This window comes from Chrysemys picta, chromosome 3, assembly GCF_011386835.1.
Source record: "Chrysemys picta bellii isolate R12L10 chromosome 3, ASM1138683v2, whole genome shotgun sequence".
NCBI classification, from domain to species: Eukaryota; Metazoa; Chordata; order Testudines; family Emydidae; genus Chrysemys; species Chrysemys picta.
The window spans coordinates 194,438,991-194,456,696 of record NC_088793.1 but is presented as its reverse complement, the minus strand read 5'-3'; the positions used below and the strand labels follow the sequence as shown (position 1 = coordinate 194,456,696).

General features: G+C 40.6%; 1 protein-coding gene across 5 annotated transcripts in view; it reads right to left on the bottom strand.

Annotated features, from left to right (window-relative positions):
- WDPCP (WD repeat containing planar cell polarity effector) overlaps positions 1-17,706 on the bottom strand; it is a 249,225-nt gene that overhangs the window by 87,464 nt on the left and 144,055 nt on the right. For all 5 annotated transcript variants that reach the window (XM_005287202.4, XM_042857181.2, XM_005287204.5 and 2 more), the window contains 2 exons: positions 14,588-14,776; positions 11,796-11,919 (listed from right to left, as the gene is read on the bottom strand). In XM_005287202.4, coding sequence (XP_005287259.3) covers positions 11,796-11,919; positions 14,588-14,776 — 313 coding nt within the window. The remainder of the gene's footprint in view (positions 1-11,795; positions 11,920-14,587; positions 14,777-17,706) is intronic.

Sequence of the window (17,706 nt, the reverse complement as noted above, 5' to 3'; positions counted from 1 at the left end):
GATTTGGGACGTCCTAGCATTGGAAAACTAGGACATTGTCCCTAGAAAAAATGCAGATTTATTAGTCACATTCTTCACCTAAATTGCTTATGACCCACTGACTTCAATAAGACTTAAATACATGCTTAAAGTTAAGCATGTGCTTAAGTACTTTACTGAACGGGGTCTTTAATGACTTATGAGGAAAACTTGTAGTGTATTGCTCTGAAAGTCATAGAATCATAGAATATCAGGGTTGGAAGGGACCTCAGGAGGTCATCTAGTCCAACCCCCTGCTCAAAGCAGGACCAATTCCCAACTAAATCATCCCAGCCAGGGCTTTGTCAAGCCTGACATGGGTCATACCCATGTGCATCCTACATAAAGATTAATGAGTAATAATTTAGATTAAAAGTTAAATACACAGCACTTTTAAGCCATCCAAGAGTTTCCGCTATTTTTATTTTATTCTGTTTATATTGTTAAGCTACATATCTCTAAAGAAGGTCCATATATAAGTTGATATCTTATTGAGAAGAAAAACACAGGTCTAAGACTATGATATAAAGCTCTGGATGGAGAACTGAATGCCCTTTACATAAAGAGATACTCTGGTATGGAGCAAACAGACACAAAAATAAACTGGAAAAGGAAGCTAATATGAGGAGTCTGACAGTATGACACCCTGGCCAAAGAATTTCCTAATGGGTTTAATTTGCTGTGAATCTGCATAAGACATGCCCAACACAAAACAATCCTTCTATTTGCTCTGTAAGATTATATGAAATCATGCTTTGAAACTCTTCTTCCTGTGGTGTTTTTGTATTTTACTCTATAAATACAATAAACCCGAAACTAATACGTCTATGAAATGATACGTATACATATATAAATGTACATGCTTCTTCTCAGATAGAGGTGAGTTTATTTTATGTTTGAAAAACATTGTTCAAAGTGAATTTTTGAATAAAGTAGCTTTTTAAAAAGTTGTCTTACTTACAAAAGAAAGGAATTTAAATACAGATCCAGTAATAAAAATGTTCCATATGTAGCTAAAATTATGTTAAAAATGGCAGCTTAAATATAAAAGAGTATGCCATTCAATTTATTTGCTCAGTCTTAATGGCGGAAGCATACAAATAATATAGAAAATACAGTGCTGTTCCTTTCCATTATGCTATGTGTGGAGTACTTAGCGCACTAGCGCTTAGGGTTGGGAGAGACTGTAATAAAGAAACCCCTCTTTGTAACGCATATATGAAAGAGGGAAGATTTACTGTGGGAACCTTCATACTGAGTTTCCTGGCTTTTGTGGAACTAAACAGAACGCTGAATTAATGGAACTCTGGATGGAGGAGAAGGATAGTCAAACACAGAATTATTAGTAGAAATATAGGTTCTATACCCAACCCAGCTCACACTTTTCTGTATGATGCTGAGGAGGTCACATAAGGTCTCTGCAAAATGGGGGTTTGCTACTGGGAAGGAGAACTCTTGGGAAGAACAATACTTTCCCATTTCACAGGAATGTCATGTGGCTTAATTCTTTCATATTGTAGAGTGCTCTGAGATTTTCAATGGAAGGTGCTAGAGAAGAGTAAAATATTATTATTCAATTAAAATGATAAGAGAGCTGTTTCTTTGTAAATTATATTTCACTATTTTCTCTCTCTTATAACCTTCATTTCCTTTGAATTTCCCACACTGCAAATTTGCTTTATCATACTCATTCTCCTTCAAGAGAAAATATTTTGTTGCCATAGCAATATCTTCCTTCCTTGCAATTTTATCATAGTGGCTTTCCTTCAGGTTTCTATAAGCTGCAACTAACACCCACCCTCAACACACACACCCTCCCAACCTTTCAGTTCCTACAACCTTTCACTACTTAGTAACTTCTCAACCGCATACCTTTATCTTTAAATACAGACACTCTCCAACATACTCTTCCAAATTACTCTAGGCTAAAAACAGATGTTAATTAAAAATGCAGATAAGAGCTGATGACACCTGTTGTTTCACACTTATTTTGCTCAACCCTGTCTGTTAAATCCCAGCCTTCATTCCATTAATTCTCTTCAGCTTTTCTTCTGTTCCTGCTTTAGCCCTCTCACTCTGGTGATCATCTAAACTCAACGGTATGTCTTGAAAGCTGTATTTTATTGAGCAAACATATCAGCATGTATACACACCAAAGACAGCTCCATTGCAGGGGCCCCGTATCACAACTCTGGTTAAGGATCAGTTGCTGCCTCTATTATGAATCTCTCTTGTCTGAGTGTGATATCTCAGCAATTTCAAACTGCAGCAGATGGGAATTTGATATTAAAGTTAAGATGGATGCACTTCCCTTCCCCGCCTTATCTTTCCATGAGTTAGAGGTGTAATTCTCTCTCCTGCCTAACAATGGACAAGGGTGCATACATGTGGTGCAGCCACGAGAGAATAATGTATTAGGCCAAATTTTTCAAAGTTTGGTGCCTAAATTTAAGTATCTAAATCCATATTTAGAAATTTGGTCCCAGTTTATAATTAATGGGTTGCTGAGTTATGCACCCCAAAGTGCATTACTCTCATTCCTTTATAGCTATCACTTGGTATAACAGGGAGATTTTCAAAGCAAGTTGGCTGCCGACCTGCTCTTTGTGCCTTTGAAAATCTCTCTATAAAAGTTTTTCCAAGTCTCTCCCTCCCTTGACCATCAGAAAACTTACCTCACCATCAATAATATCTTGCTGTGAACTGGCCAGAGACAGTGATGAGGGAACAATACATATAGAGACCATGCTCAAATTGACTGATTGTAGGTTTGCTAGGTTACTAATCCAGAGAATGCAAATTCTCAGGTTACCCTGAACCAAAGATGGCAGTGTCAAAGTATGAGGGTGTTAAAATCTCTGTTTCTTTCTGTGATTCTCTTCCAGCCTTTCTTTTGTTTCAGTTGCAACCCTCTCACTCTAATCATCATGTAAATGATGTTCCTCAACTGTCCAGTGTCAGAAAGAAATTGAAATATGGATGAGAAGCTCAAGATGAGTAAGAGAGGTGAAACTGGGTAGGAAGACCCCCTTTTTAAGACCAAGAAGATACTCTAGACTCTATGGAGAGCATCATCCTTTTGATAGTGAAGATTGTGCACTGGACTCATTACTGGATTTTCATCCAGAACTGTGATGTATTTTACCATAGCTGTTCCTGTAACTGATCCACTCTCAAAACCCCATGTACTTTAAAGAGAATTCCACACGCCTGCAAGATCAGGCTCTTACACATACAGATAAACGCATCACACACTAAAACTAACCAATGGTCCTCATTCTGACTCGTCTGCTGTAAAGCCAGTTTAACCATGGAGGAATAGCCCTGGCATAGGGGTTTCCCAGGGCAGCACTGGCTGGTGAAACGGTTCTATGTTCCTCCCTTCTAATGCAGCCCAAGCTGTAGAGGTATGCCAGAGAACGGGAGATGGTGTGGAACTCTGCAGTATTGCCATTCTGGGCCATGCAGCAGCCCATAAGTGGCTGTGGGAAGCTGTAGTAAATTAGAGTGGCCCTTAGGACTGCTCCAAGTATGCTGGAGGTCAGGCCCAGAATCTCAGAGATGATATACAGCCACCTTTCCCCCACTCCAGGGTCTGCCTTCCATGAGGTGCAGCACAAAATCTGACCCAGTAGCTTTTTTTCTGCGAGGCTACAGAAATTTCTGTTGCTAATGCTCCACAGGATTGGGTCCCTAGGCAATCATATCATCCTGTTATTTTTTTTTTTAAATTAATGGAGATATCCCATCTCCTAGAACTGGAAGGGACATTGAAAGGTCATTGAGTCTAGCCCCCTGCCTTCACTAGCAGGACCAAGCACTGATTTTGCCCCAGATCCCCAAATGGCCCCCTCAAGAATTGAACTCACAATCCTGGGTTTAGCAGGTCAATGCTCAAACCACTGAGCTATCCCTCCCCCCTAATATTCTTTTCTGATATTTTGCCCCATTTTGCTTATTCTGTGATCTTCACCAGAGAATTAAATCTCAGACCCATTCACACGGCTTCAAAGTATCTGACTGAAATTGAAACCTGTAGGGGAGCTGGCTTAAGAAAAATTCATTAGCAATACTACTGAAACAAAGGTGCTCTACATGGTCACGGGGTGTAATATTTAACTGGAAAATACACATCTAGTGAAGTCAAGGTGGCAACCCTATTCTGGTTTCTCAAGCAGGTTGGGAAGCATGACTCGGGGAAGTTTTTTCATGTGCACTTGGATCATTGTGACCGAAATTCCTGTCGGTGACTGCAGCATGCATATGAAAACCTCTAGTTTTGATCGCTTTTACAAGATGGCAAAAACAGTGAACATGCATAATGTTCTCTAAAAGATGGTAATTTCACCAGTCCATGTTTCTATTACACCTACTACATTCTGCCCTTATTGAGACCTGAGAAAACTTGGTTGACTTGAGTGGGAATTGCATCCAAGGGCATAATTAACCCTTAAAGGGTTGCCATACACACACTATGCAAAAAACAAATGACATTATCCAAGACAGTCTCCTTAAGAGAGGAAGACACACTCTTACACGCTCCTGTACTGTTATCATTAATGTTTATAAATACATTTCATGACAACACTAGATATTAATACAACGAAAACTCCATGCCTTGCCAAACTCAGGGTGCCATAAAAAAAAAAAGGCATACACTCCTAGACACATAAGGCTCTATCCTTACGCATCATCTCTCCTAATCTCCCACTCCCACAGAGGCAAAGGGGATGGAAATCTATCCTTATAGGGTGGCGGGAGTTCTCCAGACCCCCTAGTTTAGAGGCCTGCCAGAGGCACTCACAGATCCCCTTGTTTTCCAGTGATCTCTGGCTGTGTAATGGTCCCTAAAAGGCAGTTATTGGTGTAAGTTAAGGAGAGTACTGGTATACCCTTCAGGTGTCCTGGGACTGGCCAGCAGACAGTGGAGTGCCTCACATAAGAGACAGCACTAGGTGGAATTAGGCCTTTTTCTACTCTGTCCTGCTGTCACAGATATTCTGCCTTCTCTCTTCCCTTAGAGGTGGCTGGTTGCCAGAGAGAGTTCCATGTTTAAGCACTGCTTTTGTGTGCATGGGGTTATGCCATTGCACTTCTGCATTTATTTGCTCACAACTTTACCAAATTCTTCTTCTGACTCTGCTCAATTGCGCCCTACACTGAACTTTGTGAAGAGAGGACTTGGCTCTCCTGAGAGGACCTTACAAGGTGTAACTGCAGTGCAGTGGTAATTACAGTAAAATTGAGGTGGGAGGCCAAGCTTCATTTTCAGCCTCAGGCTAGACACAATGGCTTATCCAGTATTTTAAGTGTGCATCTGATCAGATCTGCAGCTTGTTCAAGAGGGAGGGATAGGCACATACAAGTAATTACAACACCACTTTGTTTTGTAAGGTAATTCATTTTCACCCCAGACAAAAATACAACTATATTCTTCTGGTGGAATCATCAGATTTTGAGATCCAAGTTGTCCTTGAACTTTAAAATATTTTCTATGATCTGCAAGTAACAGAGATAAAAGCTTCAACTTCTTTAAAATGTAAATTCACAAACACAAAAATAGACTCCAGCTATAAGGGAGAAAAGGGCAAACTGTAAATGCTGATCTGCTGGCTCCATTCTGACTTGTGCCAACTCTGCAGCTGCAGTTTAGATGTTAATGGATGGGCCTTAATTTCCAGCTCATGAAATGTTACTCTCAGAATGTATGCGTGCATATTGCGTGTGAGAGAGAGAAAGCGAGACAGAAACAGACATGTTCTGAATAAAACACAGAGCATGGGCGTGTATGTGTGCAAAATAAACAAGTTATTTTCATGCATTAGGAAATACGACAAGAACAATTTATGAATGCTTGAGTGGAGCAAAGCAAAGCCATGAGTCAGCTATATAATGTCATTCCTAACAAGTGAAAAATAACTATTCCATCCCTCTCCATGTTCTGTATTCATAATGCGTTAAATACATGGTGATATTATAATAAATCAGGAGAGTGGTTTTTTGATGTCCAAGAAACACCAAAGATGTATTTGATGCTTGTAATTCAGTTCCTGTATTTTATTTATAGATAAGAATTCAAATTTGAAGTGAAAATAGTTATTCATACCATACTTCCTAATTTTATGTCTCCCCAGGACAAGCCCTTGTGTTCCTGTCGTGCTGGCGAGAAACAGTCTTTTGATAGCTTTTCACCTATGTTTAAGAGGCCTTTAATTTTCATTTTGTATATAAAACTCTTGCATTCAAAGGTATTCCATTCTCATGATTTAAGGCCTGCTTCTGCAAAACCCTTCAACTCTCATCGAATTCAACGGACACAGAGGAAGCTCTGCGGTTTGCCAGATTGGGCCCTTAGTTTTATAATAACAGACAGAAACAACATGGCTGCATTAAAATTACATGTTGTAATTTGCATTTTATTTCCTTCTGGTAGTGATTTACTTTCATCTCTTTGCTGTTCATATTCTGTGCCATCACAATCCGTTATGACCTACGTTTTCGGATGTGAGTAGTGTTTTTGGGTAGCTTCATTTTTAGGTGTCCAATTTGGGACTTCTTAAAGGGGCTGGATGTCCAAAGGGTGAATGCCCACCATATTCTGAAAATCAGGCTCCTTTAAGGTGTCTCAAGATGGGCACCAAGAAATGAAGGCCTATTATTTCATTGATTTGGAAACAGATCTCTCAAGGCATTTGTAATGGGATACAAAGACTTTCATCTACAGCATCTGCCACCTACTGTACTGGTTAGGCTGGCAGTGACCCATTGCCATGTGATGGCTGTTTGGTGGCCTGTCTGAGACGGCAATCTTAGTCCCGATTCCAGGAACGCTGGCGTTTGCATCATAAAACTTCTACCGCAACTGGCCCCTTTTGTGGCACTCCCCTCAGCCAGGCCAAAAATTGCCTTGGCGTGTAGGCTGAGCTACTATAACTCTCCAAAAAGAGGTCACCGCCAGACAAGACTTGGGACACACTGTGGGGAGGGGAAGCAAAAGAGATGAACAATTGTCTACGTGAATCATTTTCAGTTTCAGACCTAGAAATGTCTAAGCATTTAAAGTTAAGATGCATAAAAGTATCCACCTTTTCCTGTCTCCCCGTATGGTCTCCTGGAAGCCGATTCGACGTTTCTTGGGGTTAGCCATCAAACCTGTGGTCCAGAGGGACCGCAAGACGGCTGCCACCTGGTTTAGGTGCTCTTCCCAGCATCGGCTGTCGATCACCACATTGTCCAAATAGGCTGCGGCATATTCAAGGTGTGGTTGAAGAAGTCAGTCCATTAACTGTTGGAACGTTGCAGGGGCCCCTGCATGTGGGTAAATTGGTAGAGCCTGCTGGGTGTAGCGAAGGTGGTTTTTTCCTTTGAGTTGCCTTCCAGCGGGATCTGCCAGTATCCTTTTGTAAGATCCAGGGTGGTCAGATAGCTGGTGTCACCCAATCAGTCCAAGAGCTTGTCGACTCGGGGCAATGGGTACTCATCAAACTTAGAAATAGTGTTAACTTTCTGGAAATCAATACAAAATCTTTGGGTCCCGTCTGGCTTGGGAACCAGGACGATGGGGCTCTGCCACCCACTCTTGGAGGGTTCTATGACCCCTAGTTCCAACATGGCTTGTACTTCTTGCTTCACAGCCTGCCGCAGTCAACGAGGGAGCAGTCGGGTGGTATCTCATATTACCTCCCCCAGTGGGGTACGGATGGTGTGTTGGACATGTTGCGTCTGCTCTGGCACCACTGTGAACATTTCGGAGAAGGCTTCCAGCAAGCATCTGGTCTGTTTTATTTGCTCGGGGTTGAGAGATTCGCCAAGGAGAGGCTCCTCTTGCCCTGTTGGAATAGAGGCCTGAGGTCCTAGCTCAGAGTCCAGGGCATCCAAGGTTGTCAACAGACTCTCCCAATTGCGCCAGGCCTTTAAGAGGTTGACATGGTAAATCTGGCACTTCTTCCGCCGCCCCGGCTGGTTTATCTCGTAGTTGACAGGCCTGACTTGGCGAAGGACTTCGTAGGGCCCTTGCCTCCTCACTACAAATCTCACAAAATTCACAATACACAATATCAGCACATTTAAAAAACATCCTTCAGCTGCCCCACACCCATAACACAGCACTACCCCAAATACCGTTTAATTCCGCCTCATGTACGGGACCATATAAACCCACTGCATGCGTGCACAAAGCATCCCTGATTTCCACTGTGCATGTAGATCCAGCACCAATCACAACAGGTGCACTGTCTAGCTGCGTGTACCATTCAGAAATCTGACAGTGTCTTGAGTCCACTCCTGGCTAAAAGGTTCCCCCTTTTTCTTGCTGACACTGTGCAAAACACTGCAGATCACAGTAATGTGAACTGCACTAATGACACTGGTATCCAGACAGTTTTGAAGGCAGTGACAATGGGATTTCCATCTGTCACATACACATTCTACTACCATGATCCTACAATTACTGAGCATATAGTTGAAGTTCCTTTTGTCAGGTCCTCTGAAATAAGGGTACAGTTTTATAAGCCACGGCAACAGGGGGTAAGTGGGGTTCCCTAGAATAACAGAGAGAACAGTGACTATTTATAACAATGTCATGTGGTGAGAACAATGGCCCAGTTTGTCCAGGAAGGTAAAGTCCTGATCTCTTAAATATCCTGGCATCATGCACCCTGCTAGTGCATCCCACGTTAGTGTCCATGAATCTGCCCCTGTGGTCAGGGCCTGCATAATGATGTAGTAGTACCCTTTGCAGTATAGTTACTCATGTGTTCCTTGCAGAGGGAAAACTACAGGCACATGAGATCCATCAATGGCACTGTCTCAGTTTGGAAAGCCCATTCACTCAAAGCCAGCAATTATTTCAGGAACATCTGTAATGCCCACCACCTTTGGGTACATCACAGTCCTGATTGCCTCACAAACCTCTGCCACAACAACGCCCACAGTTGATTTGCCAACTCCAAACTGGTTAGCCACAGACCTGTGGCAGTGTGGGGTAGCCAGCTTCCATTGGGCTATAGCGACCTGCTTCTGGATTTCTGTGGCCTCCCTCATGAGGATGTCCTGTTGCTGAAGAGTTGGGGCAAGCCGATCCCAAACCTCCTGGAACATCTACTTCATGTGAACGTGCCGGACCCACTGTTGGTCATCGCAGGTCCACATGATGATGTGATCCCACCAGTCGGTGCTTGTGGCCCTGCTCCAGAAGCACTGGTCTACATATGGGAAATCTGTGGCTAAGGCAACAGGCTGTAATGTCGGTATCCCCCTCCTAAATGCCGCCGAAATGTCCATCAATGTCTTGCAGATGCTCTGCCTAATTCCCAAAATAGGACTGGCAGCATAAGATGGAGAAGTTCTTCCACTGGCTCAAGATCCATGTTGATGGCTCCGGTTGCTGGGAGCATGTGGATACAAAATAGCTTGACTGGATGTGCAGGTAGGCTAAAACCACTCAAAACAATTCTGGTCAACTCCCATGGGATGGACAGACAAATTTTCCCACGACTCACTACAAACCAAGCCCTAGAGCGGCTTTGGCTGGTAAGGGCACTAGAACCCTGGGATATGATGGTTCACACTCACAAAAGCTGAAATTCTGACTCAGGTCTGCGCAGTGCAGTATGGATGCATCAGCACCATTGTGGGGATCAGGTTTCCAATGCAGTGTGGATGCTCAAGTCTGGGCTTGGAAATACTGAGTCTGCAGGCATGGGTCACACAGACCTCAGGCTTAGTTTGCTCTGTAGACTTTTTATGTCTAAATGATCTCAAGTGATCAAGTTGGTTTACCAGTGTTACTTTAAATCTATAATACTGGTTACATTTAGCATACAATCAAATCATTTCTAGCCACTTAATGAAACATCTCAAAGGAAGCAGGAAATAAACACCAATTAAGACAGAACCACTTTAATAAAATAAAGATCATAAAGATCAGCTATGGACACTGGTTTTTTGCTTTCTATCAGATAAAGCTCCCATTTCTGAACATTTCATTCTGTACTTAGATTATGTCTTTTCAGATAAAGCATTACCATCTGTTCTGCCAACAATCACATGATCATATCACTTGGATTCCACTGAATACAAATCCTATTGACAATAGGAAGACAACAAAATAGCATGCATTTGTTCCACAAGCCACTACAGTATTAGGAATAGGAATTCCAGAACTGATTAAGGGCTACATTCTGTCTTGTCCGGTGGGGGAGGTACAGCACACAGGGAAAGCCTCCTGTCCATCCCCTGCCCCCACACCACAGTTTCCAGGCAACATACTGACACTGAGGCTCCCTGATTGCTGAGGTGGGGGTGGCGGTGGGAGGAGGAGAGATTGGCTCACTGCACCCAGCCATGCTCTACAGCCTCAAGGGTTGAGAGCTTAGTCAGGGCCCCATGCCTCTGCATGCCTGATAGCATTTGGCAGCAAGCTCTCAAGTCGGAGAGGATACACCTTTCACCAGCAGCTATAAAGAGCACCTCGCAGCAATCTCTGAGGCATTCTTTCTGTATCTGCTCTGTGCAGACAAAATCGCCCAGAGCACCTCCATTTGGCCATTATAGCACTGCATCCTCCCCACTGCTTCTCTCTGAAGAGCAAGGACACAATTTGTACCTAACACCATAACTGTATCTGGCAATGAACTCGGTTGAAGATTCTGTCCTTAAAGCATCATATTATAATGCTAATATTATGAAATTTCATCAATTTAGAAACATTCCCTTGGCCCTTTTGTGGACTAGTTTAGTATAAAGATTATCCCTTTTCAGCTTTCCAGTTTTAGAAGACAATTATCTCTTTGAGTTCTGATAAGAGGTTAAATTTACCTTCAAAATAATTGACAGTTCATAATTTTGCATATGTAGGGAGACATATAATTCTAATGAGACATGGAAAATGGGTGCTTTCATTTTTAAGCATGTGAGTCTTATTCTTTCAGGCAGACCCCTGTATAAAAATGTGGTATAACTTTCTTATTTATCACCAAGGCAAAGAATTTCTACCTTATTTGCATTAATTGAATAGCTTCTAAGTAAAAAACAGAGTCAAAATTTCAGTTGCATTTCTATGCTAACATTTATAGCCATTCAAAAAAACCTAGGCCGTTAATTTATTATTGATCAAAACTCTAGCAGTACATCAATGTTATAGAACCACAGCTAAATTTGGTTTTGCGACATTTTGAAATCACTGTATGAATTACAAGTCACAGCAACATTTTTTCTTACTCCTTTATTCTTGTGGCTGAAACTGAATTTAGTTTCTTAAACTGTATTGAAGGTTGTATTATTCAAATAATAACCTGGGCAGTAAGGTTATGACCTGGAATATTATTTCGTAAGTGAGAAATCTGAAGGTGGGAAGAACAAGAGACTCAGATTTCCAGGGCTCAAAGCCAAAAATATCTTGGACTGCACACTGCTCATTTGCATTTTTTAGCATCAATTAAAACTCAATGTTTCTTCCTAGTTTGTAAGCTATTCCAGTTGTTAGTCTAAAAGTAGCCTGCCCATAAATCGCTCTGTAAGCATACTTCCTTCTTTCTATCAAATTAAAAGGGAAAGGTTGATTCATTTTAAAGTGTATTGATGATAGAAGAGTTCTAAGTAGCACTTTATCTACAACATAATACTTGAAAGGAATGAAGTGCAAGCTAAATAAACAATGGCAATGAATGCATTTTTTTCCAGGGTGGTCCTTTTGGAAAACGTTAACCACATTAAAGTGGGCGGTTATTGAAATGTGCAATTAATTTGAGTTAATAAAAGTTGAAGCTGTCAATCACCTGAGCAGGTGGTGGAAGAACCTTCTTGCATATCTGCTGATTGGGTCTCTATATTCCAACACAGTCGTATCCAACAGGGGTCTTGTTGGAGCATAAAAGGTTCCAAGGCTTGCTTCAAGCTGTGCTGTGGAGTTCAAACACAGCAGCAATGAAACAAGTGAAACTGCTTCAATTACAACAGGTTGCTCATGTTTGCCATCCGTCAGGTTTCTCAAACACTGATGAAATGTGAGCTTGTCACAGGAAAGATGAAATTAAAATACGACAGCTGGTACAAAAACAAACCTGTGTATAAACTTTCACATGGCGTAGCGTTGACAAAGACTATGAGCAACCAAAAGCTGTCAAAAGGTAAGTAATCTATAAGGAACCAACCTTTTGCCAGATACGCATAATTAAAACAGTGACTCATAAGAACAATACAGTTTGAACAAGTTCATCAGTAAAAATCAACTTCCAATTAACTTTTCTACTAAAGAAAGAATAATGAGGCTCACCTTTTCAGGGTTCACCACTGTGCGTTTGACCACTAGGTGGTCACCATAGTCAAGGGAGTTGTACTGGTTTAAAATGATTAGAAGTGAGAAGGCAATGAAGCCCTTCTTCTACAGAAGAATTTTTTGTGAGTCCCCCTTTTTTGACAATGGCACTTTGGCTTTTTATATTTTTTAACATGAAGTGTTTTTCTTCCATTATTTATAATTATTTAAAGTGTTTGTGTCCTAAGTGTCTTGGTAGGGCTACTTTAATGATGAGTAACATTAACGTCATTATATGATGTGATTGTTGTCTGGGAGTCAGTGCGAGGTATATGTTCCTAAGTATAGGGCAAAATGATTGATGAAAGCCTCCATTTTTCTCAAATCACTGAAAGAATTTGATACACTGGGACAGATTCTCCTGTCAAGGTGGATTTGCAAACCCCATTATTATTAGGTGGAGTGGTGTGTGTGCATTAAAACAGAGTATACTTGACCCATTGTCTCATTAGGCGGACAAAATCTCATTGATTTCCTGCTATTAACTTTTGTTTGAACTAGCCATTTCTGTATTTAGTGATAACGGTTCTTTAGTTCTAAGCATAGTTACATTTTATTTTATTAGGTTTGACAGCACTAAATGCTCTAATAATACAGCCTTATAAACATAGGCAAAGTGTTAGTAAATTAGGTTTTACATTATCTTAAATCTAAACAGTAAGATAAGATAAACCTTAAAGGTATTTTCTTTCAAAGCAGCAGTCAATTTAGATTAAAATTGAATACAGCAATGCTATTGCGAAAACAAGTCATACTCTCTTGCTATTGCTGTTTTCCTGACAGCATGTTTTGTACTTCTGAAATGTGCCAACCTACATGGAATATGGGTAACTACTAGCACAGTTATAGATTCATTAGATAGCCCAGCTTGATGTTGAAGGCAGAAATAAAGATCTCAAAGATAACCGCCACACTGCTACAAATAAAAGGGCTCACTAGGTTCCACTAATAAAAAGAAAACAAATTACCATGTCAAATTTGTTAGATTCATATAGAATAAATCCAGGCTGGAATAAAATTCTGCCTGTCGTAAGACAGCATTAGGCAGCTGCATGGGGAGAAAATACACAGATATCTATTTAGAATGTGCATATTTTTATAACAGTTTCAAGAATAGCCTATTTTTTCACTGGTTACTTTAAAAGTGTGTTCTATTAAGACAAGATTTTAGTGCTGCACATTTGTAGAGTGGAGGTTATGGTAATCTAACTCACATCTCATGCTGTAAAACAGGGATGGCCAACTGATGGTTTGAGAGCAAGCTGGGCAGCTTACAATTTTCCTAAGATCTATAGCTCACCACCTCCAATAGCACTGGCTTTTCTTCCCATATAAAAGATAAGCCTGGTACGCAGCTGTATTCTTGCTGGGCCATGGCATGACACCTTGTCACTCAACTGTTGCACTCTAAATTTTTGAGTCTGTTGCATTCCAATACACAATTCAGTGGGAAGCCATCAGGGTCTAGCGGAGATGAGGCTGAACCTTAAATTCATCCTTTCGTGTGGGAGATGTCAGGAATCACTGCAGGGGACAGGGAGGTTACAGTGAGTGGAGGTGTAGTGGTCCTATGGTTTGCAGGAGTGTGGAAAGACACTGGATGTTGCATTGAAAGACCGTGCTTTTTGCAAATACCCCCAAACTGAACTAAATACTCCTGTCCCCTCCCCATGACAACGCCCTTCCTTAATTTGGTGCCCGTTTTAAATATTGATATAAAATAAATAATTGACTTCTGTACTGGCCAACATTAGTCACTGATTTCAATGTAAAGATATCTAATCTATCTATCTATCCCTAGACAGATAGATAGATAGATTAGATATCTATCTATCTATCTAGATAAAAGTACTGATCATAGATAGATTAGATATCTAGATATCTAGATAGATATAATTAATAGATATAATAGATAAAATTACTGATCATATAGTTTCATATAAATATCAAAGATAATATAGATCATACAATATATATTTATGCATGTGTATATATTATGTAATATATGTATTATTACACCTTCCTTACTATTAACATGAATTAAAATGTAATTTATGTGTGTGCATAATCTTATTAAAAATATCTATATAATAATGACATTTGATTGTAGAATAGCAAAGCATAATTCTGACTAGTCAGGACCTAGTAAATATTGAGTCTTCTTTTTAAAGCCAATATGTATTATCAAAATCATTCAAGTATAGATTTTAAAATATAAGTATAAACATTTATGAAATACAACCAAACTCTGACCTTCTCTCTCTGGTGTCAGCTTTTGTCTAAGAAGGTGATTTACAATGGCACTCATGCTTATGTGACACTGATGACCCATAGTGTCCCAGTTCATGCTGCTCAGGACACTAATCGCCTCAGATATCTCATCATAATGAACATACTGGTGGATGATTTCCACAAGGCCCAGCCGTCCTCTTGTGATGACACCTGTCATAGGAAATATTAAAGCCAAGGATAGCATCATAACATTGTAGAAAAATAATTCTTATTTTTCAGCAGTTACAAATATTGTTCCTTATTAATTCAGGTATTAATAAGTAAATGAGTTTTATGTTTAAATATTATTTAGTACATTTGTACAGCACCTTTTATAGGCTGGCCAGATAGCAAGTGTCAAAAATCGGGACAGGAGGTGGGGGGTAATAGGTGCCTATGTGAGAAAAAGATCCAAAAATCGGGACTGTCCCTATAAAATCGGAACTTCTGGTCACCCTAACCTTTTATCTAAACATATCTAGCCTCAATACGCTTTACATGGTGCAGAAAACCCAACAGTGAAATGCATCCATGTATGGGGCGGGGAATGTGGCATATGCTTACCAGCAACAGCAACACTACATAACAGTTTATATTATTTGTTTATTTTAAATTATTTATAGGTTTTTATATGGTGCTCATCACCATAGTACCTGGACTCCTCACATATGTTAATAAATGAATTTTCACAATGTCTCTTCCAGGTAAGGAGGTATTATTAGCGAAGGCAGAAAGCAAAGAATAGCGTAAAATTTAGAGAAAGAGTTTCTTGACAACTTAAGTGAGTGCTTCTTGGACCAGCTAGTGCAAGAGCACGTCAGAGGAAAGGCTATTCTCAGCTGAGTCTTAAGTAACACAGAGGAGTTAAAAGCAACAGAGGGTCCTGTGGCACCTTTGAGACTAACAGAAGTACTGGGAGCATAAGCTTTCGTGGGTAAGAACCTCACTTCTTCAGAAGTGAGGTTCTTACCCACGAAAGCTTATGCTCCCAGTACTTCTGTTAGTCTCAAAGGTGCCACAGGACCCTCTGTTGCTTTTTACAGATTCAGACTAACACGGCTACCCCTCTGATACAGAGGAGTTAGTTCAAGAAGCAACAGTTGCTGAGCTACTAATAGTGACCACAATATAAATAGGTTCATCAGCATCCTAGGAGGAGGTAAAGAACCAAAAGGTTACACAGTGATGATAAACTTTAGAAAGGGACAACTCAATCAAATAAGATGGCTAGTCAAAAAGCCCCTAAAATCAAAAATAAAGGAAATAAAATCCTTACACGTGGCATAGCTATTTACTTAAAAACAGCAATAGAGACTCAGAAGGCATGTATTCCACCAAACAAAGAGGGAACTAGAAAGGTAAAGAGCAAGCCAATGGCAAGGTTTAAGAGGCTATGTGAACCAAACAGAAATCCTTCAAAATTTGGAACTCTGACCCTAGTGAAGCCAGTAAACAGGGGCACAAATGACAGCAGGCAATATATAAGAGGGAAAATAGAAGGGACAAAATGGATTTTGAAAAGCAAATAGCTAAAAGTATAAAAACAAACAATAAGACTTTTTTTTAAAAAGTATATCGGAAGCATGAAGCCTGCAGGTACTTTACCTCCCCCTATGATGTTGAACCAAACTGCAGTGTCTGAAGAGGAGGTGCTGGAACAAACCAGTAATTTAAAAAGAAGTACATCATCAGGACAAGATGGTATAAATCCAGCAGTTCTGAAGGCGCTTAAATGTGAAGTGGCTGAGCTGCTAACAAAAATTGGCAGTCTCTCAATAAAACACCCATTATTCCAGAAGATTGGAGAGTAGTAGATGCTGTATCTGTATTTTTAAATGGCTATAGAGGTGATATGGGAGATTACAGTCCTGGAAGCCATACATCTGTACGTGGTCAGTTGATTGAAATGATAATTAAAAATAAAATAATAAATGCCTAAATGATCATGAGATGATAGGGTCTAACCAACACAGTTTCTGCAGAGGAAAATCATGTCTCTCTAATATATTAGAGTTCTTTGAACATGTCAATAGAATAGTGGATAAAGGAGAACCAGTAACAATTTATGTAGACTTTCAAAAGGTCTTTGACAAGGTCCCCACACAAGAGGTTATTAAAGAAGCTACCTAGTCATGGAGTCAGAGGGAAGTACTGTCATGGATCAAAAAACAGGTAGGAGACAGAAAGCAAAGAGTAGGATTAAATGGTCAAGAGGATGGAAAACTACTTTAGGTACTGGGTGCTCAAACCCAACCCATTAACAACAGCATCATCAGCTTTCCATCTCAGCAATTCCAAAGTGAAGATGATGCTGAATGCAAACTTCTGTGGCAAGGCAATCACTCACGATCTGAACCCCTGCTATCTAGGAGTCACCCTCGATTGCAGCCTTACCTATCAACAACATCTGAAACAGGTGAGTCATAAAACGAAGTGTTGCACCAATATCATCCAAAAAGCTAGCAGGATCTAGCTGGGGTTGTGATGCTCAAATGCTACGAATGGCAACACTGGTTTAGTTTATTCCACAGCCAAGTTCTGTGTACTGTGTAGGAAAGAAGCTCACACATGGGTCTCACTGATATCCAGCTATGAGACTTGTAACTGGCACCCTGAAGTCCTCTCCACTGCCTTGGTTCCAGTCCTTGCTAACATCCCTCCTCCACCATCCGGTGAGAGATGGCTACATTGTCTGAGTACAAGAAAGCTCTTGGTAACCAAAAGCTCCCGCACCATGATAACCTTGTTCACCCTCCTCACCCTCGCTCTAAGTCCCGCCGACCATTCTGGGTGGTTGGAGAAGCCAACTTCAATCCATAAGACACCGGGTGGAGGCAATGGGCAGGTTCTGACGTAAACAACCACCACCTCATAGCTGATCTCATCATCAAAGTGTCTGGTTTCTTGCTGTGCTGAAGACAGTGGGATGACCACCAACTATATTAGGACATGACATGGAAGATGCATGCACCTGATGCACAAATGGGGAATCAAGGATTTGCCATCATGTGAATGCAGAGACCTCCAAACCATCAAACACATTGTGAACATTTTTTTATTTCCAGAAGGTATCGCACACATGCACTCGGCATCTCCTGAAG